This window comes from Rhinopithecus roxellana, chromosome 10 (assembly GCF_007565055.1).
Source record: "Rhinopithecus roxellana isolate Shanxi Qingling chromosome 10, ASM756505v1, whole genome shotgun sequence".
Taxonomy (NCBI): domain Eukaryota; kingdom Metazoa; phylum Chordata; class Mammalia; order Primates; family Cercopithecidae; genus Rhinopithecus; species Rhinopithecus roxellana.
Window position 1 is genome coordinate 59,384,742 of NC_044558.1, and position 26,778 is coordinate 59,411,519.

Genomic DNA, 26,778 nt, shown 5'->3' on the forward strand with positions numbered 1-26,778 from the left:
TTTTAGTAGAGATGGGGTTTCACCCATGTTGGCCAGGCTTGTCTCGAATTCCTGGCCTCAAGCAATCTACCCGCTTTGACCTCCCAAGGTGCTGGGATTACCGGCGTGAGCCACCACGCCCAACCCAGAATTTTTATTTAGGACAAATTAAATAATGCATGTAAGAGTAATTTGTAGCTTATAAAAAGCTATACAAATGTAAGGGGGAGAGTATTTTTGCTTTATTTTCTTCAATTTTTGATACAGTCTCACTCTGTCACTCAGGCTGAAGTGTAGCGATCATAGCTCATTGTAACCTCAAACTCTTGGGCTAGTGTGATCCTCCTGCTTCAGCATCCCAAGTAGCTGGGACTGTAGGCACATGCCACCATGCCTGGACAATGTTTTTTATTTTTATTTTTTGTACAAACAGGGTCTCACTGTGTTGCCAAGCTTGTCTCCAACTCCTGGTTTCAAGCGATCCTCTTAGCCTCCCAAAGCGCTGGGATTACAGGTGTGAGCCACTGTGCCTAGCTGTATTTTGCTTTTAAATAAAAGGGAAGGGTGAGACTAGACAATCCCAAACACATACAAATTGCCTTTTGATATTTTATCTATACATTCAATAATTACCCTAAAATGCTTAAAAATAGATAATTCTGAAAAACTTTATCCATGACTGTCCAGTTTTCCTCCATACATGCATCATGCTAATTAAAGGATTGGCTATCTTCATGCTGTGTTAGAAGAAACTGAAGTGTTAAGAACGAAATAGACTAACATGCTATCTCAAGGAGCTTATACCAGCTGAAGAGGGACTGAGGAAAGTTAGAAATTAGAGGTATGAAGGATTAGGATCACTGAGGTTATAAGAATTTAAAAATAAAAAAAGGTATAAACAGCTTAGAATTTAAAGAAATGTTAGGAGATAGCTCTTCCCAAAGAGGGGCACCATTATCCAAACCTCTAGATAACTGATTTTGTGAAGCTATTATATGCAACTCCTCCAGAGCCTGACATTCGATTACATTTAAAATTCATCTTTTGCTTCCCTTTTCCTTCCTCCCCCATATACAATGTGTTCTTGCCCCAACCTCCCACTTTTTCCTTCTTTATTTCAATTTCAATCCCTTTTAAAAGTCCGGGTCCAGTTTCCTATTGGCCTCTTTAACCTCTCCTTTGCCTGGCTCTGCTGGTACACACCTCCCACCCTGACATCACATGAGCATTCCTCTTTAGAAAAAGCACATCTCATTCTTGCAGAAGAGACTTAGAACATTATTCAAAACTCAATTACTTTTTTGAAGTTTAAAGGATAAGATCTCTAAATTCCAAGCTGTTTCTCTAGGAGGGTAGAAGACGTGGGGGAAGAGAAGCAATGGTAGTTCCAAACCGGCTCAGACTTGGTCATTGGTGGTGGCTCGATGGCATTCTCATTCCATCCGGGCAGGCTCCGGGGCCAGAGGCATTCAGTCAAAGCAGGTGGGCGGAGGGAAACATAGGCACACAGACTTGCAAAGATAAAGATGGACAGAAAGAAAACGGTAAAATAAAGGAAGGAGTTGATAGGAGAAAAGGAATGTCAAACAAGGAGGGAAGATGGGGAAAATAGAGCAAAGAATAAAGGAAAGGAGAAGATAGGGCGAGTAATACGGGGAGGGAGGACTGAAGAGAGAAATAGAAGTAGACCAGGAAGAACACAGAAATGGCTGTGGTCTTAACAGGAGTGGGGTCCAGACAGACCAAGTGGGATGGGCAGAGCAGGGAAAGAGGAGGGGAAAGGGCTGGGGAGACTGCCATGCCTAGCCTCGATCTATTTTTGTTCTTCCTTACACTGTCATCGGTAGCTGCCTTATCAATTTTCACCTCTGGCAGGAGACGCCCGCCGATGTGGGAGCCAGGGCCGCCGATGAGAGACACCACGCCGTTGCAGTCCACCGTGCTGTTGCGTTTCACGCTGCGCCGCAGGCTGGGGAAGATGCGTGAGGAGCGGCTGCCCTGGCTGTAGCCGCTGTAGCCGCTGTAGCTGCTCCGGCGCTCGCGGGCCCGGATAGGGATGAAGAGGGAGTCCCGGCGGCCCTCGCTCTCCTCCACTGTGCTGTGCTCGTCATCCGCGAACTCATTCTCGGAGCCCGGGTCTCGGAACCGCCCAGGTCCCCTGAAACTGAAGATGCTGCTCTTGCTGTTGTGGCGAGAGAGGAAGGGCGAGCCTGGGATGCTGAGCAGTGACTGCAGGCGCAGAAAGGGAAAGAGAGAGGGAGGGGGAAATGAGACGGGAGTGGACCTTTATACCCAGCAAAGTGGTTAGGTTCCCAGCCGGCCCCACCCTCGCAGTCCTGTGATCAGAACACAAGTGTGTCCAGAAAGCAGTTGTGCATGTTGACTGCTACAGTTCATCACCCATTGTTACTTACCTGTGCTTGACCAGTTACGGATGCAAAACGTTTACCCACTGTTCTTGCACGCCTCCCTAAGACGCTTTTATCTCATGTTAGACGCAACTTATCCAGGGAGAAGCACATGGCTGTTTATTTCTTTTTACCATGGGCTCAGAGGAGGTGTCTTTAACTTAAGTTAGTCTATGCCACACTGGGCAAAAAGACGGAATTTATTATTTTATATATATAACAATAAATAAATATTATATATATATATATATTTAGCTGGAGTTTTGCTCTTGTGACCCAGGCCAGAGTGCAATGGCGCTATCTTGGCTCACTGCAACCTCCAACTCCCGGGTTCAAGTGATTCTCCTGCCTCAGCCTCCCGAGTAGCTGGGATTACAGACGTCCACCACCACGCCCCAGCTAATTTCTGTATTTTTAGTACAAACAGGGTTTTGCCATGTTGGCCAGGCTGGTCTCGAACTCCTGACCTCAGGTGATCCACCCGCCTCGGCCTCCCAAAGTGCTGGGATTACAGGCATGAACCACCGCTCCCGGCCAAAAAGACATAATATAAAATGTGCTTGTATCATTTGCCATTCTCTCCAAGTACATGTCTTGGTCAAATAGTACTACAAGAGTGGTCTTCAAGCCTTTTAGTTCAGTTGAAAATTATGTATGCCCCCTCCCACTGCATTTTATTTATCTATTTATTTATTTTTCCTTTTCTTTTTTAGTTTTTAAGTTAAAATATTTTTTATTTTATTTTATTACTTTTAATATTTATATACTTATTATTTATTATTATTAAACTATTTTATTATTATACTTTAAGTTCTAGGGTACATGTGTACAATGTGCAGGTTTGTTACACATGTATACATGTGCCATGGTGCTGCACCCACTAACTCGTCATTTACATTAGGTATTTCTCCTAATGCTATCCCTCCCCCTGTCCCCAACACACCTCAGGCCCCGGTGTGTGCTGTTCCCCACCCTATGTCCAAGTGTTCTCATTGTTCAGTTCCCACCTATGAGTGAGAACATGCAGTGTTTGGTTTTCTGTCCTTGTGTTAGTTTTCTCAGAATGATGGTTTCCAGCTTCATCCATATCCCTACAAAGGACATTAACTCATCCTTTTTTATGGTTGCATAGTATTCTATCCACCGCATTTTAAACATATTTTTTCATCAAAAGTTTACATAGTTGTAAACTATATAATTCTCAAACAGCTCTAAGTTATATAATGTCCAGCACTGACATTTTTAAATAAAACTCTTATTTACCATAAAGTTTATGGTAAATAAATTTATTTAAAGAATTCTTTAGCACAAATTTTTTCTTATTTATTCTTCTCCTTCAATTTCATACTTCCTTTCCATATTCCCTAGGGAATTTTATTCAAATGTACACTTTCATGTTTTAATGTATTTTACTGCTCACCCTTGAATTTACTTCTCTATGTTGCCCAGGCCAATCTCGAACTCCTGGGTTCAAGTGATCCTCTTGCCTTGGCCTCCCAAAGTGCTGGGATTACAGGAGTGAGGCACCATGCCCAGCCTGTTAATACTTTTGATGTTAACACTGGAAGGGCCATGAGGCTCCTGTTTTAACATTTCTGCCTTTATCTTTTTGTTGGCTACAATTCCAACAAATTATACAAAAAATTATAAATAAACTGTACTTAATATTTAAAAATTTTCTATGACCATGAGTCTTTAAGACATTTAAAAGATTCTCCTGGATTGAGTTTTTATTAATATTCTTATGAATACAGCTGATCAAGCTATACAAATATATTACGTATTTTATAGGTAATAGGCTTAAGAAAGAAAATTGTATTAAAATGCATTTCTTAATAAGATGGATGAGATTTTCTTTTCAACTGGTGTTTAAATATTTGTTGGTAGTATTACTTATTATTAGAATGAGACATGGCTCAACATCAATCCTCCCCACCTTTCTAATTAATCGATTTTATGTGCTAAAACCTTATTCACATAAATATTATCTTGGAATGGAAAAACTTTGTTATAGTAATGTCACTCAATTCTTTGGACTCCTTCCAAGTTATATACCAAAAGTATATAGCAAACTGTCAGCAAAATTTATTGTAATAATCTATCGGCTGGCAATTAAGTCTTTTTTCAATTTTACTGAAAGCAAAGAACTGAAAACTCAATTTGCCAAAAGATTTGTTACCTATACATTCCCTTTCTTGATTTCTGAGGACATCAAAAAAGCTTTATTATTTACTAATAATTGTGTGGGTTATTCTCATATGAGTTACTCTTGTATTTAAAAGAAGCTCGTTTAACCCAACAGATGGTTGAAATAATCAAAATATTATTAATGTCTTTCCATCACTGCCAACATTTGTTTTTTAATATGATTTTATCTTATCACATGATTTAAATATATTTTTATCAAAATCTACCTTAAAGTCACAGATTTAGCTCATTTCTGAGAATGTTCAACCACATGATCTAATAAGCAGTCAGTCCTCAATGTCAAAGCAACTGGCTAAATTGCTTTAGATTTATTTTCATTTGAAAAAGTATGATCCCATTTTTCACTATTAATAAATGTATTAGTATGTATTGCAAGGGCAACAATCTCCTGAAATTAAAACATCTCAACATCCCCAGTAATAATTCTGTTTCACTCTTAACAGAAATACGTAAAATAGATAAATTCAGAAAAACCTTACAATAGATTTAAGGTTCCTGGACTAAAGAAAACTTTGTAGACATTAATATTTTCAATTGTCCTTCTGTTTGGCATTCCAAAGATTTACATACCTTAGGGCAATGCACCACATAAGATTTGGGATGATAGAGGTATGCCTTACTTTTGTAAAGTGGGAGGGAGAAGGGTATGAAGAGGGAAAAGGGAAAGGCAGATGGTGTGATTTTGGACCACAGGACTGATCTGAGGCACAGGTATATATAAATTAAAGATTTAGAAATTGGGTTCCTTAAAACTGTGCTAGGCAAGTCTTCAGGTGCCCCAAGGGCATGCAACCCCAATTTGAGGAACACTGTTTTGAGAGAAACAAACTTGACAAATGATTGCCCTTAGACAATCTTCCTTATTTATTTATTTATTTATTTTTAAACAGAGTCTCACTCTTTCACTCAGGTTGGAGTGCAGCAGTACGATCTTGGCTCACTGCAACCTCCACCCCCGTGGGCTCAAGCAATTCTCCTCCTCAGCCTCCTGAGAAGCTGGGATTACAGGCACCCACCAACATGCCCAGCTAATTTTTGTATTTTTAGTAGAGACAGGGTTTCACCATGTTGGCCAGGCTGGTCTCTAACACCTGACCTCAGGTGATCCACCCGCCTTGGCCTCCCAAAGTGCTGGGGTTACAGGCGTGAGCCACTGCGCCTGACCATAATCTTTAATTATAAGAGATTTTTGTCTTAGAGGTTAGGACTTAACCCTCTTATAAAATGATTGGGCTGTTAAGGTTCTTTGTGGGCTGAGACTATGACAATGTAGTGCATATATTACGGGTGCTAAAGAAACCTTTCTTGATATTTCTTTTTTTCTTCTTTGGAGACAGGGTCTCACTCTTTCCCCAGGCTGGAATACAGTGGTATGATCATAGCTCACTGCATACTCCTGCCTCAGCCTTCCAAGTAGCTAGGACTACAGGCATGTGCCACCATGCCTGGCTAATTAAAAAAAAAATTTTTTTTTAATAGAGATGGGGTCTCTATGTTGTCCAGACTGATCTTGAACTCCTGGGTTCAAGTGATCCTCCTGCCTTGGCCTCCTAAAGTGCTGGGATTACAGGAGTGAGGCACCGTGCCCAGCCTGTTAATACTTTTGATGCTAACACTGGAAGGGCCTTGGGGCTCCTCTTTAACATTTCTGCCCTTATCTTTTTGTTGGCTACAATTCCATTTCTGGTTCTATACTTCAGTTCCTGTCTCTTCCTGTAATGTACAAAGCCCCTGTCCCCAGATTGGTGTATTTTCTTTGGATAATTCTAGTTGCATACTCCATTCTCTCACCTGTGTCTTTCACTTGTTATGTAGGCTTTTCCTGCTTTGGCTTTAAGCAACCCATGAACTTCTAAGGCAATAAATGAATTTGATCACTGGGGACCATATCAAGAAAAGCACTAATCGTAGACAATTTTATATAAATGTCATTGTTAGATACACACCATATGCTATATATAGGTCTCTAGAAAACAGGATTATCCTGACTTATTTTGTTTTTCTGCCTCATCCTTGTACCAGAGAGGAGGAGCTACATTGGTTAGATTCCAGAATGTTGACTGAGCCTCATTTATGAGTAGATGTTGTCACCGTGTGTTAAAAGGACACATACACTGTGTGGTAAAGGAGCACATAACAGAGGAAGCCCTTGCCTGTTCTTCTTCCATGTTGCTGGATTGGTAAGCTTACTATTCTTCTTACAGATATGTTTGGGCACCCCCACTGAATCACTGATTCATTCCCCTGAACCAGCTCTACTCGGTGTGATTCACAGGCAGCTAGTACATGACTTGTTATTGGTCTGCAATGAGACAAGTAAGGAAACTGAGAGGGGCATTTAGAAACTTTTATGACAATCAGACATAGTCATAACATCTAAGAATGTGATGATTTTTCTAGAAATTGATTGTTATTATATTTTACAATAGTATCAGTTCATGAAGAATTGGGAAAAACAGAAATGAGTCCTGTGGTAAAGCTTGAGAAACACTGCTCTAAACAATGTGGCTGGCCAGAAGATGGTGTCTTAAAATGTACTTGGGATTTCGTTTTAATCAGATCACAGTAAGGTGACAGACACAGAGGCAACTGCCTTTGAAAGAAGAGTTCATTACTTCGGTTCCCAAGAGGAGTGGGCTTGCCATGCCATGGAGGGCCATATGGGGAAATATAAGTGTTGGTCAGGAGGCAGAAGGAGTGAGGGGGGAAGTTTAGCCTGAGCCTATGGTTTCCCAAGGAAGGAAGCAATGAGGCAGGATAGGTAAGTCTGAGCAAATTTAGGATTGGGGAGTTTGAATAATTTTGGAAGTCTCTGGCCTACAGACGTGGTAACTACTTGTCTGGTATCTGGCTCTGGGGTGATTTAGGGCAGGGAAATATTGGCTTAGTGAGTGAGTTAGATAAAGGAGGTAGTTGGGAATGTGGGCTTTGGACTGGTTGACCTGCATATGAAAAACATGTTTGAAGGCAAGCGTAACACAGAACACTGAGGTTCAGGGTACAAGCCCAGGTGTTAATAACCTGTTAATACCTCTCTTGAGGGCATCACTGGGGAGAAATATGGCCGGGACAACCAGGACTCAGGTACTCATGGCCCTTTTGCTAAACGCCACTATCACCTTTAACACTATCACACCATCCTAAAAATGGCATTCAAGACCCTCCCAGCTTTGATGCTAATCTACTTATTCTACTTTATTTTTCACTGTTTTCTCATACACCTTACCATGCAGCCACCCCGCCGCAGGTCTTTATTTCCTCTGCTTCCAGTGCACACTCCATTTTCAGCTTGGGAAATCCTCTCAGTTCTCCATGATCCAGTCCTTCTGCTTCTTCCTCTACTAACTTCCTTAATCTTTTCATAGCACCAAACCCCCTTTCAGAATATTTATGCTCTACTTTATTTTTTATTTTTTTCTTCAAGACAGGGTCTCACTCTGTTGCTTGGGCTGGAGTGCAATAGTGCAATCACTCACTGCAGCCTCATACTCCTGGGCTCAAGTGATCATCTCACCTCAGCCTCCCAAGCAGCTGGAACCATAGCTATGTGCCACACCATGTGGTATGTGCCACACTACGCCTGGCTAATTTTTATAGTTTTTGTAGATACGGGGTTTCGCCACGTTGCCCAGGCTGGTCTCAAATTCCTGGGCTAAAGCAGTCCTCCTGCCTTGGCCTCCCAAAGTGCTGAGATTATAGGCGTGAGCCACTGTACCTAGCCTACGCTCTACTTTTTACAACAGTTCTTCATACACATGTTTTATCTCTCATTTTTAACCAACTACAAACTCCTTAAGGGCACATTGACTGATTCATCCTTATATCTCCTAGAGTGCTTTGTACATAGTAACTACAATGTTTAACTTAATTAACATGCATTTAGATTAGGTACTGCAGCTTAGCCACCCATTTTAGGGTTGTTCCACACCTGCACTGGGTCACTGCTTCAATTCTCACAGCAAGCTAAACTACACTGAATTCGTAACTCTGCCTTAGGTCAATGCTGGGTGCTGATACTATCTGGTACATTAGGTCTTCACATTAGGAAAGAGGTTTTGTGTATTTTACAATAAAATTTAACTATATATATATATTTTAGACAGAGACTCGCTCTGTCACCCAGGCTGCAGTGCAGTGGTGCAATCTTGGCTCGCTGAAACCTCTGCCTCCCAGGTTCAAGCCTCCCAGGTTCTCATGCCTCAGCCGCAAGTGATCTGGCCTCAAGTGATCTGCCCACCTCAGCCTCCCAAAGTGCCAGGATCACAGGTGTGAGCCACTGTGCCTGGCCAAAATTTAATTTTATTTAACCAAATACCTATTATGGGCTAAGTGTTGTGGATACAGTGGTGAACAAGATATACGACATGGTCCCTGCCCTCTTGAAACTTGGAGGCCAGGAAGAAATATAATATACTACATGAGATCTAATACATCAGACTATTCTTTTTTTTTTTTTTTTTTGAGACGGAGTCTCGCTCTGTCGCCCAGGCTGGAGTGCAGTGGCTGGATCTCAGCTCACTGCAAGCTCCGCCTCCCGGGTTCACGCCATTCTCCTGTCTCAGCCTCCCGAGTAGCTGGGACTACAGGCGCCCGCCACGTCGCCCGGCTAGTTTTTTGTATTTTTTAGTAGAGACGGGGTTTCACCGTATTAGCCAGGATGGTCTCGATCTCCTGACCTCGTGATCCGCCCGTCTCGGCCTCCCAAAGTGCTGGGATTACAGGCTTGAGCCACCGCGCCCGGCCAGACTATTCTTAACCTTGATGATAGTGATAAGATTGATAAGACAGTGATGAGGGTCATGACCAATTCGGTGAACCTATGAACACTTAAAAATCAGGATCCTAAGATCCATAATACAAAGAAAAACTGTTCTATTATTTTCTAATTCCTTGTTTCAGTCTTTGCAAAAGAGTAGTTCTGCAATGAACAAATGTGAAAGGGGTAAAGGTGACTTGCCCCATTTCTCCTTGTACCCAGGATCCAATCCTGATTTAGGGCATTCCCTAAGGAGCTACATCCTGAGGGCTGAAACCCCAACCCCTCCCCAGTCTCAATTTTCCCAGACTAGAGGTTTTCAGTGATGACTCAGGATCCATGGCTCTATTAAATCCTGGGATCCTGTGTAGTTTATGAGATGAGTAGGCCTTACTTCCTCTTTTCAAAATCTTCCTGTCAACCAACCAGGAGCTTTTAGTCCTCTTCAGGCAGTCACAGTTAAACTATAAATTCCAACTTAGGTTTAGATGTTTGCTTGGGAGAATGGCTCTGGGATGTTCTGGATTTGAGGGTGTAACTTTTGCATTCCACAGAAAAATTCTCTCTAGGGATCATAGGGGATACATGTAAATTGTCTGTCAAGATGAGGCTTACAATGACTGAGATGTCTAGAATGTGATGAAGGAGTGATTTTACATATTCTATTTCTATGCCATATTTCACTTTTCCTTTCTAATATAACAGTGGTTCTTAAAGTGTGGTCTGGAGACCCCTAGAGGTCCCTGAGACCTTTTAAGGAAGGCTCAAGAGGTCAAAATTCTTTCCTAATAATACTGAGATGATATGTGCTTTTATCACTCATCTTCTCATAAGCACACAGTGACACTGGGAGCCTGACAGCTTCATAATATTTAAATCGTTTTCTGATGAGATTGGTGGTAATAATAAACACAGTTTTAAAATCTCATGTGTATTTGGAAGACTTGCATAAACTCAGGAAATGAAAATTTCTCAAATGATCAATGCATGATGCTAGAAATCATTCATGGGTTAAAGATCTATGACACAAAATGGAGCAAGGGATTTTTACTATAACAGAGTACAAAGTTACTGATACAGTTTCCATGTCACAACTAACTGTTTAAAAAATTGTCACTGTTAAGTTTTGGAACAGCATCAAGGAGGACCATTCACAATTATCTGAAAAGGTTATTAAAATATTCCTCCCTTTTCCAACTATATATCTGTATGAAACTTGATTTTCTTCAAATACTTTAACCAAAGAAAATCATATTGCAACAAACTAAATGCATGTATAAGCCAGTATGATATTTCAACTGTTTTCTATTATACTACAGATTAAAGAGATTTGCAGAAATGTAATACAAAAAAAAACAAGAATCTTTTTTTTGTTTCGGAAAACAGTTCCTTTTTCTTAAAAATATATAATTTGTGTTAATCATGTAATGGGTTTATCATTACTATATTTTAAAAATTAGTAAATAAATATTTTTTAATTTTCTTAACTATAATTTCTAATATGAGAAATTAAAAGCACATTTTAAAAAGGTTTTTAGGTACATATGTACCTAAAATTTTTAAGAAGATAAAGGGGTCCTAAGACCAGAAAGTTTGAAAACTGCTGCAATAGAGCAATTAAAATACTTCGAAAAAATAGGCTCAACTTAATACTTATAAACTGCCCTGAGCCTTAAAAATACAGAGAAATAGGTAGGAGATGGGGGAGCAGGAGATGTCTCAAGAAGAACTCAGGCTCAAAATGGAGGTAAAACCGCCGCCTGGTCGCCCCCAGCCCGACTCCGGCCATCGCCGTCGCCGCCGGTGGGAAGAGGGCCATGATCCAAAGGAACCAGAGCAGTTGAGAGAACTGTTTATTGGTGGTCTGAACTTTGAAACTACAGATGATAGTTTAAGAGAACATTTTGAGAAACGGGGCATACTTACAGATTGTGTGGTAATGAGAGACCCCCAAACAAAACGTTCCAGGGGCTTTGGTTTTGTGATTTATTCTTGCGTTGAAGAGGTGAATGCAGCAATGTGTGCTTGACCACACAAGGTTGATGGGCATATAGTGGAACCAAAGAGAGCTGTTTCTAGAGAGGATTCTTTTTTTTTTTAAAATATATTTTATTTTATTTTTTATTATACTTTAAGTTCTACGGTACATGTGCACAATGTGCAGGTTTGTTACATATGTACACATGTGCCATGTTAGTGTGCTGCACCCATTAACTCATCATTTACATTAGGTATATCTCCTAATGCTATCCCTCCCCACTCTCCCGACCCCACAGTAGGCCCCGGTGTGTGATGTTCCCCACCCTGTGTCCGAGTGTTCTCATTGTTCACTTTCCACCTATGAGTGAGAACATGCGGTGTTTGGTTTTTTGTCCTTGTGACAGTTTGCTGAGAATGATGGTTTCCAGCTTCATCCATGTCCCAAAAAAGGACATGAACTCATCCTTTTTTATGGCTGCATAGTATTCCATGGTGTATATGTACCACATTTTCTTAATCCAGTCTATCACTGATGGACATCTGGGTTGGTTCCGAGTCTTTGCTATTGTGAATAGTGCCGCAATAAACATACGTGTGCATGTGTCTTTATAGCAGCGTGATTTATAATTCTTTAGGTATAGACCCAGTAATGGGATGGCTGGGTCAAATTTCTAGTTCTAGATCCTTGAGGAATCGCCACACTGTCTTCCACAACAGTTGAACTAGTTTACAGTCCCACCAACAGTGTAAAAGTGTTCCTATTTCTAAAGAGGATTATTTAAAGTCTGATGCCCATCTAACAGTGAAGAAAATTTTTGTTGGTGGTATTACAGAAGATACAGAAGAATATAATTTGAGAGACTACTTTGAAAAGTATGGCAAGACTGAAACCACAGAAATTATGGAAGACAGGCAGAGTGGAAAAAAGAGAGGATTTGCTTTTGTAATTTTTGATGATCACGATACAGTTGATAAAATTGTTGTTCAGAAATACCACACTATTAATGGGCATAATTGTGAAGTGAAAAAGGTCCTTTCTAAACAAGAGATGCAGTCTGCTGGATCACAGAGAGGTCGTGGAGGTGGATCTGGCAATTTTAAGGGTCACGGAGTAAACTTTGGAGGTGGTGGAGGTAATTTTGGCCTTGGTGGAAACTCTGGTGGAAGAGGAGGCTATGGTGGTGGAGGTGGTGGCAGCAGAGGTAGTTATGGACGAGGTGATGGTGGATATAATGGATTTGGAAGTGACAGTGGCAACTATGGAGATGGTCCTGGTTATAGTAGTAGAGGGGGCTATGGTGGTGGTGGACCAGGATATGAAAACCAAGGTGGTGAATATGGTAGTGGTGGTGGAGGATATGATGGTTACAATGAAGGAGGAAATTTTGGCAGTCATAACTATGGTGGTGGTGGGAACTATAATGATTTTGGAAATTGTAGTAGACAACAGCAATCAAATTATGGACCCATGAAAGGGGGAAGTTTTGGTGGAAGAAGCTCGGGCAGTCCCTGTGGTGGTGGTTATGGATCTGTTGGTGGAAGGGGTGGATATGGTAGCAGAAGGTTCTAAAAACAGCAGCAAAGGGCTACAGTTCTTAGCAGGAGAGACAGTGAGGAGTTGTCAGGAAAGCCGCAGGTTACTTTGAGACAGTCGTCCCAAATGCATTAGAGGAACTGTAAAAATCTGCCACAGAAGGAAGGATGATCCATAGTCAGAAAAGTTACTGCAGCTTAAACAGGAAACCCTTCTTGTTCAGGACTGTCATAGCCACAGTTTGCACAAAGTGCAGCTATTGATTAATGCCATGTAGTGTCAATTAGAGGTACATTCCTGAGGTCTTTTATCTGTTGTAGCTTTGCCTTTTTCTTTTTCTTTTCATTACATCAGGTATATTGCCCTGTAAATTGTGGTAGTGGTACCAGGAATAAAAAAATAAGGAATTCTTAACTTTTCAATATTGTGTAGTTCAGTTTTTTTACATTTTAGTACAGAAACTTAAACAAAATGCAGTTTTGAAGGTGTTTCCTTGTGAGTTAACAAGTAAAGATCATTGTTAATTACGATTTTGTATGAATTTTGCTAAAGTTAACTGTAAAGAAACACCTGCTGACTTGCAGTTTAAGGGGAATCTTATTCGTCCAATTTCCAAACCGTGATATGAATGGGCCCTGACGTGGAGAGAATAAATAATTTGTGTGTTTGCAATGTGTGTTTTAGATAAATAGGATTGAGTATTTAAATTAGCATTTGTGAATTTAATAGCATTATGATTACCTTCAAATGAAAAGAATCTCAAAATTTCAAAAAAAAAAAAAAAGAAGAAGAAGAACTCAGAAGCTATGGAAATAAAAGAAACTGACACATAACTGAACTATGTTGTGAGAAAACTGAAGCCACACTCCCTATTAAGCTAACAGAAGAAATGATCATGCACGTGTGTAGGAGTAAAGAAGGGGTGGTTAGGAGCACAGGCGCTGGAGTTGGATGAACCTGGGTTCAAATCTTGGCTTGAACACTTACTAGTTATATAACCTTCTATAACTAGTTATAGTTATAAGTTAATCTTTCTAGGCCTCGATTTCTTCAGTCACTCTTCCAGAGAAACTTCAGGAAAGTCCTGAGACAAAGAATACTACTATCCCTTGGAGCATCTAAGCTAGTCTTGGCAGTCAGCCTTGGCCTCTAGGAATTTACTATTTTTTTGAATGGAGAAATTAGACTAAGTGAATATTTTCATGCAAAGCAGGATTATCTCAAAAGCCTGGTTTTATTTTTTGCTGTAAGGAGCAATCAGTGCACCTTTGTACTAAAGCCTATAGAATAATCAGAGACCATTCAATAGGAAAGTGTTAACAGCACTAAGGTATTCATAGCTCAGTGAGTCTCTCAAGACAAGGGTAAAATGACAACAAAGCTACTACCATACTTTCCCCAAAAGAGGCTGAACTAGAAGAAAGGAGAGGTGAAGGTGAGACAGAGATGGCTTCAGGCTATAAAGAAGTCTCAGAAAGGGTTAAATCAAATTTCTGAAAGTCTTGCATTCATTTGTCTAACAATATCTAGCCATGTGCTAAGAAGCAGACCTTGACTTTAACACTTTATTTTAAAGAGAGAAGAGGATATGAACATAAATAAATATGTACACAGAGTATATGCAGAGTACTGTCTATATGTAGAGTAAAAAGCAACAAATAAAGAGGTATATATAAAACATAACAGAAAGATAAAATGAAGATTTCCAACTAGAAAACAGGAGAGTCAGGAAAGGTTTCTTGAAAGGAAGATATCAAGAATAACTATGATGTGGAAATTCAAAGACAGAAAAATAAGGCATTTAATTTTGATTGTTTTGTTTGTTTTTGTTTTTCTGGAGACAGGGTCTTGTTCTGTTGCCCAAGCTGGAGTGTAGTGGTAAGATCACAGTTCACTGCAGCTTCAACCTCCTGTGCTCAAGCGATCTTCCCGCCTCAGACTCCTGAGTAGCTGGGGCTATAGGCATGTGCCACTATGCCCGGCCAATATTTTAATTTTTGGTAGAGACAGGGGTCTCTCTATGTTGCCCAGGGTGGTCTTGAACTCTTGGTCTCAAATGATTTTTTCACCTTGGCCTCCCAAAGTGCTGGGATTACAGGTGTGAGCCACTGTGCTGGCCAACAGGACATTTTAGAGAGGGTGTTTCTTGAGCAAACCACAGAGGGTAGAAAACAAACATCATATATGAGAAATATCTAGTAGCTCATTCTGGTTTAGGTATAGGGTGCTTGATAGGGCACAGAGACTGGAGAATGAACACATAGGTTGTGTCCGTACTAAGGGGATGGGGAAATGCTATGAATTCCAGGCTAAGGAGTTGGGACTTAATTAGTAAATAGAATGAATCTAATTAGGGGAATTCCCTCTCCCATTCTTCTTAAAAACTATTCTAAACTGTCAGTATTTTCTTTACACCTCCAAACACAACCTCTCATTCTCTTCAATAAGATGTTTAATTCCCTACATTATCAAAAAACTAATTCATTTTTTGCAGAGACAGAGGTCTCACTATGTTGCCCAGGCTGGTCCCAAACTCCTCGATTTTTAATTCCCGACATTATCGAAAAACTAAACTGTCAGGGGTTATCTTCCTCAACTTCCTACTCCTCTTCTACAAATTTACCCACCTCATCTTTCCCTGTTTTCTTAAGGTTTCAAGGAATCAGGGTCCCTTTTCTGTTAAAAACCACATCTATTTCGGTATCTTCCAAGATTGTGCTCTACTTCTATCTATTCTGTTTCATTTTCTAACGCATCTCCCTCTTCTGTTTTTCTTTCTTCCACAGATTATAAACATGCTTATTTCCACCCACACTCTTTAAAGAAGCTGGGATGAGAAGTCTATACTCATTGTCTCCACTCCCCACTTAACATGGCATCCTTCCTTAATCTGGACTAAAACATGTCTTTAAAGTCCTCAATGACTTTATATTGCCAAATCCAATGCACACTTTCAGTTCTGACCTCACTAAGCATCTCTGTTAAATTTCAATCCATTGATCACTGCCCTGCCTTCTCCAACATCGCTACTGTCCTGACTTCACTGAACTCTTGGCCTTCTCAGCTCCTCCAACACTGTTTATCTGTTTTCTTTCCTGAATTCCATCTCCTATGCTGGTGAACAGCAATGGTCATGTCTTTGGCTCACTGTTCTTCCAACTGACACATTCTCTTTGAGTAATCTCCGCAAGTCTCACAGTTTCAATCACCACCTCTCAGCTCAGGACCTCTTGCCTGAGCTATCACTTGCCTATCCTTGTCTAAAAAAATCTCTACTTGGTTATCCAACAAATAATTCAAACTTTGGATGTCTAAACTGGAATATGCTTCCCTTCTAAACCTAGATCGTCCTTTTTTCCTTATTGCTCCCTCACCAACACACACATACACTACCTAATTCCTGTCTATCCTTTAAGCTTCAGTTCAGAAATTTACCTTTCCCAGAAACTCTTTACTGAATCTCCATGTTGGGATAGATCTGTGCTTTTCTAACACCCCCAGCATATCTCAATTATGGCATAATACATGCTACTACATAATTTTTTAGTGTATTTGGCTGTCTCACTGTACTGTAAGCTCTGTAGGGTAGAGATGATGTTTTAATCACCTTTTAAGCCCTAGGACCTAGCACAATCCTTGATATGTAGTAGGTACTCCATAAATGCCTACTACATGAATGATGAGAAGTGCACTTTAGGACGTGATCTGTTGACAGTGTATAAAATACAAAGGAGAAGGAGAAAGACTAGAGAAAACAAAACTGCAGTGGACAAACGCAGTAGAACAAAATAATGCAATCGTAAAGCCAAAACTAAGATAAGGCTAAGGAATGGAAAGAAAGGGATGGACATGAGGGATTTTGCTCATCCCCTGAAATGAGTAAGACTGGCAAAAGACTGAACTGGAAAGTGAGAGATGCAAGTGGGAAAACGAATCATCTCTGGGAAAAAAGACACTGGATATATTGCCATAAACAGTAACTATAATCTATTCTATACCTATCAACTTTCCAGCATTTCTTTAAAATGGGAAATTAAATGGCCTAAGAATTGGATTTTGGTAGTGTTCTCTGAAATCCAAAAATACCTATCTATGTGATAACATCTATAGTAATAGAATGCTCAACAATTACCCTAAGTCTTCTCTTCTCTTTTTTGCTTAATTTCCTTATTTATCAAAGTTGGGAAAAACTGGAGCCTTTCAATCTACCATAGGCTAACTTATCAGTGTGATACTATATATCCAGAATAATCAATCAGTAGAACTTGCCATGCTCAAATAAGATGTCCTGTTTCATGACTCCTATTATTATTGTCCCCTGTAATTAAATGCAATTCTTAAACAGAGATGTTTGAGCTAAATTCTGATGCTTAGAGGAGAAACGCTCTCCCTGATGTTTTAGAACATGAAGATTGCTGGTGTGACATATACTTTACTGCCAAGCAAGTCTGCCAAAGGTGATCACATAGTCTAGGGTTGGCTTCTACATCAGAGAAGGGAGGGCAGGATTAGAATGAAGAATGTTCCAAATGTGCTGGTAACACTTCCTCCCAGAGGAGAACAATATGGAGCTTAGTGAGGTAGAAATGAGGATGCAGGGATGGGCCTGGAAAATATAGGGCCAAAGGGGAAAATAAAAATCAAGTGGGATTAGAAAAACCAGATTTTTTTAGGCTTATTGAGCCAATGTAAAGAATTTACCTGTTGTGGGAATGCACGTTAGTACAACCAGTTTGGAGAAGAGTATGGAGGCTCCTCAAAAAACTAAAAATAGAATTGCCATATAATCCAGTTGTGATAGTTAATACTGTGTGTCAACTTGATTGCACTGAAGGATGCAAAATATTGATCTGTGTCTGTGAGGTGTGTTGCCAAAGGAGATTAACAGTCGAGTCAGTGGGCTGGGAAAGGCAGACCCACCCTTAATGTGATGGGCACCATCTAATTGGTTGCCAGTGAAAATAAAGCAGGCAGAAAAACATAAAAAGGTGAGACTGGCCTAGCCTCCCAGCCTACATCTTTCCTCCATGCTGGATGCTTCCTGTCCTTGAACATCTGACTCCAAGCTCTTCAGTTTTGGGACTCAGATTGGTTCTCCTTGCTCCTCAAGTTTGCAGACAGCCTACTGTGGGACCTTGTGATTGTGTAAGTTAATACGTAATAAACTCCCCTTTACATATATATATATACACGTATACACACACACACACACACACACACTAATAAGATATATAAATATATCCTGCTAGTTCTATCCTTCTAGAGAACCCAGACTAATACACCAGCAATTTCATTATGGGGTATATAACCAAAAGCAATTTCATTATGGGGTATATAACCAAAAGCAATTTCATTATGGGGTATATAACCAAAAGAAAGTAAGTCAATATATTAAAGAGATATTTGCTCTCCCATGTTTATTGTAGTACTATTTACAATAGACAAAATATGAAATCAACCTAAGTGCCCATCAACAGATAAATGGATAAAGAAAATGTGGTATATTTACATTATGGAATACTATTCAGCCATAAAAAAATGAAATCCTATCATTTGCAGCAACATAGATGGAACCAGAGGTTATGATGTTCAGTGAAATAAGCTCATATGTGGGAGCTAAAAAAGTGGATCTCTTGAAGGTAGAGAGTAGACTGGTGATTACTAGAGGCCAGGAAGAGGAGGGGATAGAGGGGATGAAAGAGGAAAAAGAAGAATATAATTGTACTTAACACTGAACTGTAAACTTTAAATGGTAAAGATGGTATAATACATATATACACAGTTTACCTTAATAAAAAACACATTTTTGGAAAAGGTATAGGAAAAAAGAAGAGTTTACCTGATTCATGATGGAAAATTTCCTCCCTATTCTGTTGTCTGGCAACCGAAAGGCCTTCCTTCTCATGCCATCTTCTGACTCCGACTTAAACACCTTCTCAGGATCCCCTTTCTCCTCTCCTTCAGAGAGTTCCTTTTGCTTCCTCTTCTTTCTCCTGTTACGTCTTTCCTTTGCACTCTTTGAGCTGAGTTTAGAGATTTCAGAAGAGCTCCGAGGGGAGCCCCCTCCTTCTTCACCTTCTTCCTCTATGGCATCTTCTGAGACAGTTCCTGCTGAAGTAGCCATTGCAGCAGCCTAGGAAAGAAGCCACAGCAGGGAAGCCAGATCAGGGCAATTAGCTGGAGCCACCCAAGGCCAACCAGTTAGTACAGAACATTTCCCTACCTAGGGGAAAGGAGAAAAAACGGAGGCGGGAAACCTAGACTGTTAGAGGGTTTCTGTGTATTCCGGCACACAGTCCTAAGTGAACAGAGCAGAACCCAGTGGGGAGAACTTTGGGAGTTATTCTCTTGAGCATTTCAGACAAGGACTTGGTACCAGAGGATCCCTTCTGAGCAAGTCTGGAAATGAATGCTAAGTAACATTATATATTATGGGTCTTAAAAATGTATAAATACATGTATATTTAGGTAAGGATTAGAAAGTTAAGTGTTAAGGTGATGAGATCACAAATGTCTTTCAAGTTTTACTTTAATATTTTGCCTGTATCTTCTTTTAAATTAGAAATAACACTTTTTATGACCACAGGAATCTTAACATTTTTCCCAAGAAAAAGAAAAAACCACCCTGGTCACTTTTTTCTTCCCAGTCATCATGGCAGTTGCACATTGAACAGTTGAGAAATTCAACGAAAGATGATATGAACAAACAATTTGGCCATTAAGACAAATTGAATAATTGGATCAACCATCTGCAGTTGTTACTTGGGTTATTTTCATCAGACCAATGACCTCTATTTGAAAATATGCCTAGAAAAGATCAACTGCAGTGAAAATCAGATGGGGCCTTAGTCACCATGATCTGGCAGGAAGGTCTATTGCAAAGAATTAATCACCAACCTGTGCCTCTTCCTGTTGCTTCTTAAGTTGCTCCAACATTGCTTTAAATTCAGCCTCTTTTTGTTCTGCCTCTTCCAGTGTTGCCTGATTCTGTTCTTCATAAGCCATGGCCACCACAGCCAAGATCAAGTTCACCAGATAGAAAGAACCCACAAAGATGACCAAGACGAAGAAGATCATGTATGTTTTCCCAGCTGCTCGTAAGGTCTGCAAAGACAAAGGCCATTTTCTGAGTCACTTGTACCAAATGAACCAGGCTGAAAACAGCTAGTGGGCCAAGTTCCTCTGTAAGGGCACTATTTGCATTTTGAACAGGACTGTGTTTCCTTGTGCAGTACTCCTTCCTGTTGTGGGCACTCAGTATTCCCAATGGTTGAATGGTTTCACTTATCCTCAACTCACATTAAATGGCAGTAGTTATCTCCCAACCATTGTGAGAAAAAAATCCTCTCTCATTTTTCTAAATATTCCCTATATACTCCTTTCATAAAAAAAAAAGTTTGATTTTGGGCTAAGACAAGTATAAAGAAAATACAAGACTGCAGCTTATTTATCTACTGGTCCTCAAATAGCATTAACAGATATACTGTGTCTCTGAAATCAGGTCCAAGTTGCAAGAAATCCCATCTTTTTTTTTTTTTTTTTTTGAGATGGAGTGTCACACTATCACCTGGGCTGGAGTAAAATGGCGCAATCTCGGCTCACTACAACCTCTGCCTCCCGGGTTCAAGCGATTCTCCTGCCTCAGCCTCCCGAGTAGCTGGGATTACAGGTGCCCACCACCATGTCCAGCTAATTTTTTGTATTTTTAGTAGAGATGGGGTTTCACTATGTTGGCCAGGCTGGTCTTGAATTCCTGACCTTGTGATCCACCTGCCTCGGCCTCCCAAAGTGCTGGGATTATAGGTGTAAGCCACTGCACCCGGTCCCATCTTTTTTTTTTTTTTTAGACGGAGTCTTGCTCTGTCACCCAGGCTGGAGCGCAGTGGCATGATCTCGGCTCACTGCAACCTCCACCTCCCAGGTTCAAGCAATTCTCCCACCTCAGCCTCCCGAGTAGCTGGGATTACAGGCATGCGCCACCATACCCGGCTAATTTTTGTATTTTTAGTAGAGGTGCGGTTTCACCATGTTTGCCAGGTTGGTCTCGAACTCCTGGCCTCAAGTGATCCACCCGCCTTGGCCTCCCAAAGTGCTGGGATTATAGGCATGAGCCACTGCGTCTGGCCAGGAAATCCCCATCTTGAGTGATGCCTTTCCTTATTCTTTTGCAATAGGATGAGTTTTAAAAGGATATGACAATATGACATAAAGGATAGTAGGGAAGAAAAAAAAGGCAGAAGGAAACTAGGTTTTAGATTATGTACATGCAACCCACTATTACAGAGTTTTCATCTTTATTCTGTTAACCGCAAAATGGGCCAGGTGCGGTGGCTTGCACCTGTAATCCCAGCATTTTGGGAGGCCAAGACAGGCGGATCACCTGAGGTCAAGAGTTCGAGACCAGCCTGGCCAACCAAAATGGTGAAACCCTGTATCTATTAAAAATACAAAAATTAGCTGGGCGTGGTGGCTCATGCCTGTAATCCCAGCTACTCGGGAGGCTGAGTCAGGAGAATTGTTTGAACCCACGAGGCAGAGGTTGCAGTGAGCTGAGATTGCGCCACTGCACTCCAGCCTGGGCAACACAGCAAAACTCTGTATCAAAAAAAAAAAAAAAAAAGAAACAGCATGAATCACAAATATTTCATGAGAAACACTGAACCTGAGGGAACTCTAGGCTGTCCAACAGAAAGGTAAGAATTAACTCAAGAGATTTGAAATAGAAACTTGCCTTAAAAGAGGTTTCTTCATGCCTGAGGGGACACGTTTTTCATTTTCAAAGTAACTGGTATCACCAAATGACAAACAGAAAACAATGGACTGTCATAAAATTTCTAAGCTGTAAGACCCTTAGCAATCACTTACACTAACTTCATTACAACCAGCAAAGTTAAATGACTTGTCCAGAGTCACCAGTGTAGCCCAACAGAATGTTACTGACCTTATTTTTATCTGTACAACCTGCTTGAATAAGTCCAAATGTGTTACATATCTCAAAAATGTTGATATATTTATACTCCAAGGTCCTTATGGAAATTCCATCTATATAGTGCCTTGCACAAAGAGGTGTTTAATATTTCTTAAACAGAAGCCCTAATGGTGGCTCACGCCTGTAATCCCAGCACTCTGGGAGGCCACAGTCGGAGGGTCACTTGAGGCCAGAAGTTGCAAGACCAGCCTGGGAAACAGAGTGAAACCCCAACTTTCCAAAAAGTAGAAAGATTAGCCAGGTGTGGTGGTACATGCCTGTAGTACCTACCTCAAAAACAAAACAAAAGAAAACAAGCAAAAAAAATAAACCCTAAGCCCAAATTTTCAAAAGGAGACACGCTGCAGAGGATAAACAGTAGGAAGTAGATAGAGATAGCAGATTCTTAGGTCAGACAAGAGGCCGTCAAGGCTGTAAGAATCTACAGCTATACATGACTGAGCATTCAAGAAACAGGGATGGTAACTGACAGAATTCACCTAATATCAAAAACCAGCTGACTGTGGGAAACACAACAGTTAGATCTTGTATAATGTCTTTACTAAATGTCTCTCACACAGAATGTCTCCCACACAGAATGTCCCCAACCCCATATATGCTCATGCAAACTCTATGGCCAAAGGAAAAGAGGTATTACTCACCAATTGATACAAGTTTTCCCAATAGTCCTGGGTCATAAGGCGAAATAATGCCAAGAAGGCCCAGCTAAAAGTATCAAAGCTTGTGTAACCATAGTTGGGGTTCCTTCCTGCTTTCATACACTGGTATCCCTCTGGGCATTGCCTAAAGAAAGAAAGGGAAGTTCAGGACTTTTAACATAATTCCACCAGCCATGACCTTGGAGATAATAAATAACCATTGATAGAGCCAGGACAACAAATTGGAAGAAAAAGAAGAAGGAAATAAGCAGCTAGCCAACTTCTGGGGACAGCCTAGGATCAGAATCACCTGGCATGTTCTTTAAAAATGCAGATTCCTGTGTCCTTACCCAAATCTAGGAATTAAAAGTTCTGGATATGGGATCTATATCTGCATTTTTAAGAGGTATGCCAGGTGATTCTTATGCATGCCAAAGTGTGAGAAGTACTGTTCTAGATTCATATCAATGTGCAATTCAATCAAATTTAACTTCGCTACTATCCCAAATGACAAACAGCTAGAAGTTCCTTTTTTTTTTTTGACAGAGTCTAGCTCTGTCGTCCAGGCTAGAGTGTCATGGCATGATCTCGGGTCACCGCAACCTCTGCCTCCTGGGTTCAAGCAATTCTCCTGCCTCAGCTTCCTGAGTAGCTGGGATTACAGGCGCCTGCCACCACATCTGGCTAATTTTTGTATTTTTAGTAGAGAGAGGATTTCACTGTGTTGGCCTGGCTGGTCTCGAACTCCTGACCTCGTGATCCGCCTGCCCTGGCCTCCCAAAGTGCTGGGATTACAAGCGTGAGCCACCGCGCCCGGCCAGAAGTTCCTCTTAATCGTTTCTGTTTTCTTTACACTCACTGTGACAACCTAAGTCATAATGGGGATTTCAGTTACCTCAGTTACACCATTTCTCCTGCTTTTAGATTCACCTCATATTTATTTCAATGTAATCTCTAGTAGTCTACTTTAAAATAGAAATTAAATGGATTTCTAGACATTGTAGTCATGTTAAAACACCAGTTCTTAGAGGACCAATATACTCTGAAAAATGACACTATCACCCTACATTTATAAAGCCCTCTGTTTACAAAGCACTTTCATGTAATGTAAGTGGATTCTTAGAGTAACCCTGTGAGAAAGAGAGAACATGGCTTATTAAATAAATCCATTTTATGGGTTAAAAAAAAAACCAAGGTTCAGATAAGTTAAATGGCTTGCCAAAGGTCTTAGAGCAGGAATTATCAGGATCAGGACTCAAATACTATGTTGCTACTTTTTTTCCTCCTCTATGCTGTCAGGTCAAGCATATTTTGGGTCATCCTTGGATCCATAACTATCACTAAGACGGTATCTTTACTCTCTATTGTAATATAGGATGAGAGGAGTCCCCAAGAGGCAGGTAAGCTATCTGGTGTTATTGATTCTATCCTTGGATTCTTTCATTTTGGCTTAAGACTACAAGCACAGTCACTTACTAGTGAAATGTCAACTTTAGGTGGACAAATGTGAAACAGAAAATCTATGCCAACCGATAGGTCAGATGCAATTGTAAGGTCTACTACTTGAGCACAGAGAAAAGTAAACATTTTGCCTATTTTGACTCAACTAATAATAGGTACATTTTTAAGGAAAGAGAATCAAACTAGGTGAGCTACTTACCCAGCATCAGAACTGTTCCCACAGAGTAAAGGTTCCAGCATGCCAGGAACTGTGTAGAAATTTGCTAGAAAAGTTTGAAGAGAAAGGAAATGAACAGGCAGATTTAAATGAATGAGAGAATAAGGTTACATTGTTCTTTTTTTTTTGAGACTGAGTCTCGCTCTGTTGCCCAGGCTGGAGTGCAGTGGCCCGATCTCAGGTCACTGCAAGCTCTGCCTCCCAGGTTCACGCCATTCTCCTGCCTCAGTCTCCTGAGTAGCTGGGACTATAGGCGCCCGCCACCAAGCCCAGCTGATTTTTTGTATTTTTAGTAGAGTCGGGTTTTCACCGTGTTAGCCAGGATGGTCTTGATCTCCTGACCTCATGATCCGCCCACCTAGACCTCCCAAAGTGCTGGGATTACAGGCTTGAGCCACCACACCTGGCCTACACTGTTCTTAACCAGCCCTAGCAGAAACAGTTATTGATTTTAGCTCATAAATCTTTTCCAACAGCTGTGGCCAGCTGATAAGAATTCTTTCCCATTAATGATTTTCTTATATATATTTACAAATTAAAAGTGCTACCCCAAAGTTCTTGATGCAACCATAGTTTTCACAGATACCCAACTTCTACTCATACTTCTAATCTATATGCCAGATTCTGGTACTTGAATCAAAGAGGCCTAAAAGTAAGTTTTCTGAGTCCTACACCCCTTTATACCACTCTATTCTTCCATCCTTACAACTTGTCTTTATCAAAGATATTTTAGAGCTCATTGGTCACTAGATACTAGGTCCTATTTTAAATTACAAGGCATGTTTTCCTTTCCAGCATATGTCCCTGAAATCTCCTTTGCAACATTTTCTTATGGATACTAAACTGACTTTATTTTCTCAGGAATGACAAATAGTGACATAGCTAACTTTTTTCATGAGTCTAAAGTATCACTACATCAAATTTTCCTTTGGTTCCTCAAATAAAATGATTAAAAACTCCTCAACTGCAATAGGATTGAATAGTGCCTTGAAGATCACCTGATTCCCTAGACTAGATCGACTGCGATAGTCTTAGTAGTATTAAGAAAAGTTGAGTTCCATAGATACATTCTGGACTAAATGTGTAAATACCCCAAGTAACTCAGCTAGGGAAAAAAATAACTTTTATCAAGCTTCTAAGCCTGAATTTCAAAGAAAAAGTTTAGGGGTACATGCGAAGACAGGAGAGAGGGCTGATGTTTGAGGGCTTCTGAATACAATCCTACCTCGAGGAAAGGAATAATTTCACAAGGCTAGTTCTAGTAGCATTGCCATTCCTTTCCAGCTCCAACTACTTTCTTTTATTTATTTATTTTTTTTGAGACGGAGCTTTGCTCTTGTTGCCAACCCAGGCTGGAGTACAATGGCGTGATCTTGGCTCACTGCACTTCCACCTCCCGCGTTCAAGTGATTCTCCTGCCTCAGCCTCCCGAGTAGCTGGGATTACAGGCAGGTACCACCATGCCTCGCTAACTTTGTGTTTTTAGTAGAGACAGGGTTTCTCCATGTTGGTCAGGCTGGTCTCAAACTCCTGATCTCAGGTGATCCGCCTGCCTCAGCCTCCTAAAGTGCTGGGATTACAGGCATGAGCCACCGTGCCCGGCCTCCAACTACTTTTTTAAGCCCTGTGTAGCTTCTGACCACATGAACTAGGAACAGACTTTTCCTGTTCCTCTTGCAGAGAAAAGGCCACCTACTTTTATTGTTGATATACTCTTCCCAATCAAAGCCTTTGGTGCCATTTTCGAGATAGCTCTCGTTGAAGTTTATGGGCCACACAACACACTTGTTTCGAAGGTTCCCCATGAACAGCTGCAGTCCGATCAAGGCAAACACACTCAGACAGAACACTGTCAGGATCATCACATCTGACAGTTTCTTCACAGACTGAATCAGGGCACCCACAATTGTCTTCAGGCCTGAGGAGACAGAATCCCTGGAATCAGAGGCACCTCAAAGCCCTCCCCACCTCCCCCAGCCTCCCTCTTAGCCACTGGCTGCTACTCCTCCCCACAGCACCACTCTTGAAATATGGCCACTTTATATTTATACCATGAGAATAATAATAGGTCAGCAAAATTATCAGTATTCCCAAGTATCGATTTTTAAGTGAATACATCTTAAAAAGCAAAAGCAAGTTCCTTCTACCAACATGTGGCTCCTTTCTTCCTGGGAACACTTTCCCAGCTCTGACTACTTTTTAGTTCCCCATATGAGACCAGCTCTTACTTGCCTTAGGGCCTTCATACCTGCTGCTCCCTCTGCCTGGAATGCTCACTGCTATATTATCTTGTCCTCTGTGGCTAAATCCTACTCATCCTTCAAGGCCCAGTTTAAATGTCAATTCTTCCAGAAAGCCTTCCCTGACTTTGCAACTCTTCTCCTTCCCCATTGTTACTAGTGTTTCAGTAGCATCTTATAATTTCTTCTGTAGCATTTGTCATGGTTATGATTGATTTTTTTACATCTATCTTGTTCATAGCTGTATCTATAGTGCCTAGCTCACAGTAGGTATTCAGTAAATATGTGTCAAAGAAACAAATGGAAAAATCAGGAATTGAGGAGGCCTCCAGGTTAGAAAGACAACCACTGGGGGGAAGTTTAAAAGC

General features: G+C 40.7%; 1 protein-coding gene and 1 pseudogene across 1 annotated transcript in view; one reads left to right on the forward strand and one right to left on the reverse strand.

The window, feature by feature from the left end:
* The window catches only part of SCN8A (sodium voltage-gated channel alpha subunit 8), a 212,584-nt gene that overhangs the window by 80,352 nt on the left and 105,454 nt on the right, over positions 1 to 26,778 (reverse strand). Inside the window, exons 7-12 of the mRNA XM_010374004.2 lie at positions 25,867 to 26,088; positions 24,153 to 24,216; positions 22,496 to 22,637; positions 19,763 to 19,969; positions 18,705 to 18,998; positions 1,846 to 2,208 (exon numbers count right to left, since the gene is read on the reverse strand). Of these exons, the coding sequence (XP_010372306.1) occupies positions 1,846 to 2,208; positions 18,705 to 18,998; positions 19,763 to 19,969; positions 22,496 to 22,637; positions 24,153 to 24,216; positions 25,867 to 26,088 (1,292 nt within the window). The remainder of the gene's footprint in view (positions 1 to 1,845; positions 2,209 to 18,704; positions 18,999 to 19,762; positions 19,970 to 22,495; positions 22,638 to 24,152; positions 24,217 to 25,866; positions 26,089 to 26,778) is intronic.
* On the forward strand, positions 11,093 to 12,901 carry LOC104670658 (annotated as a pseudogene).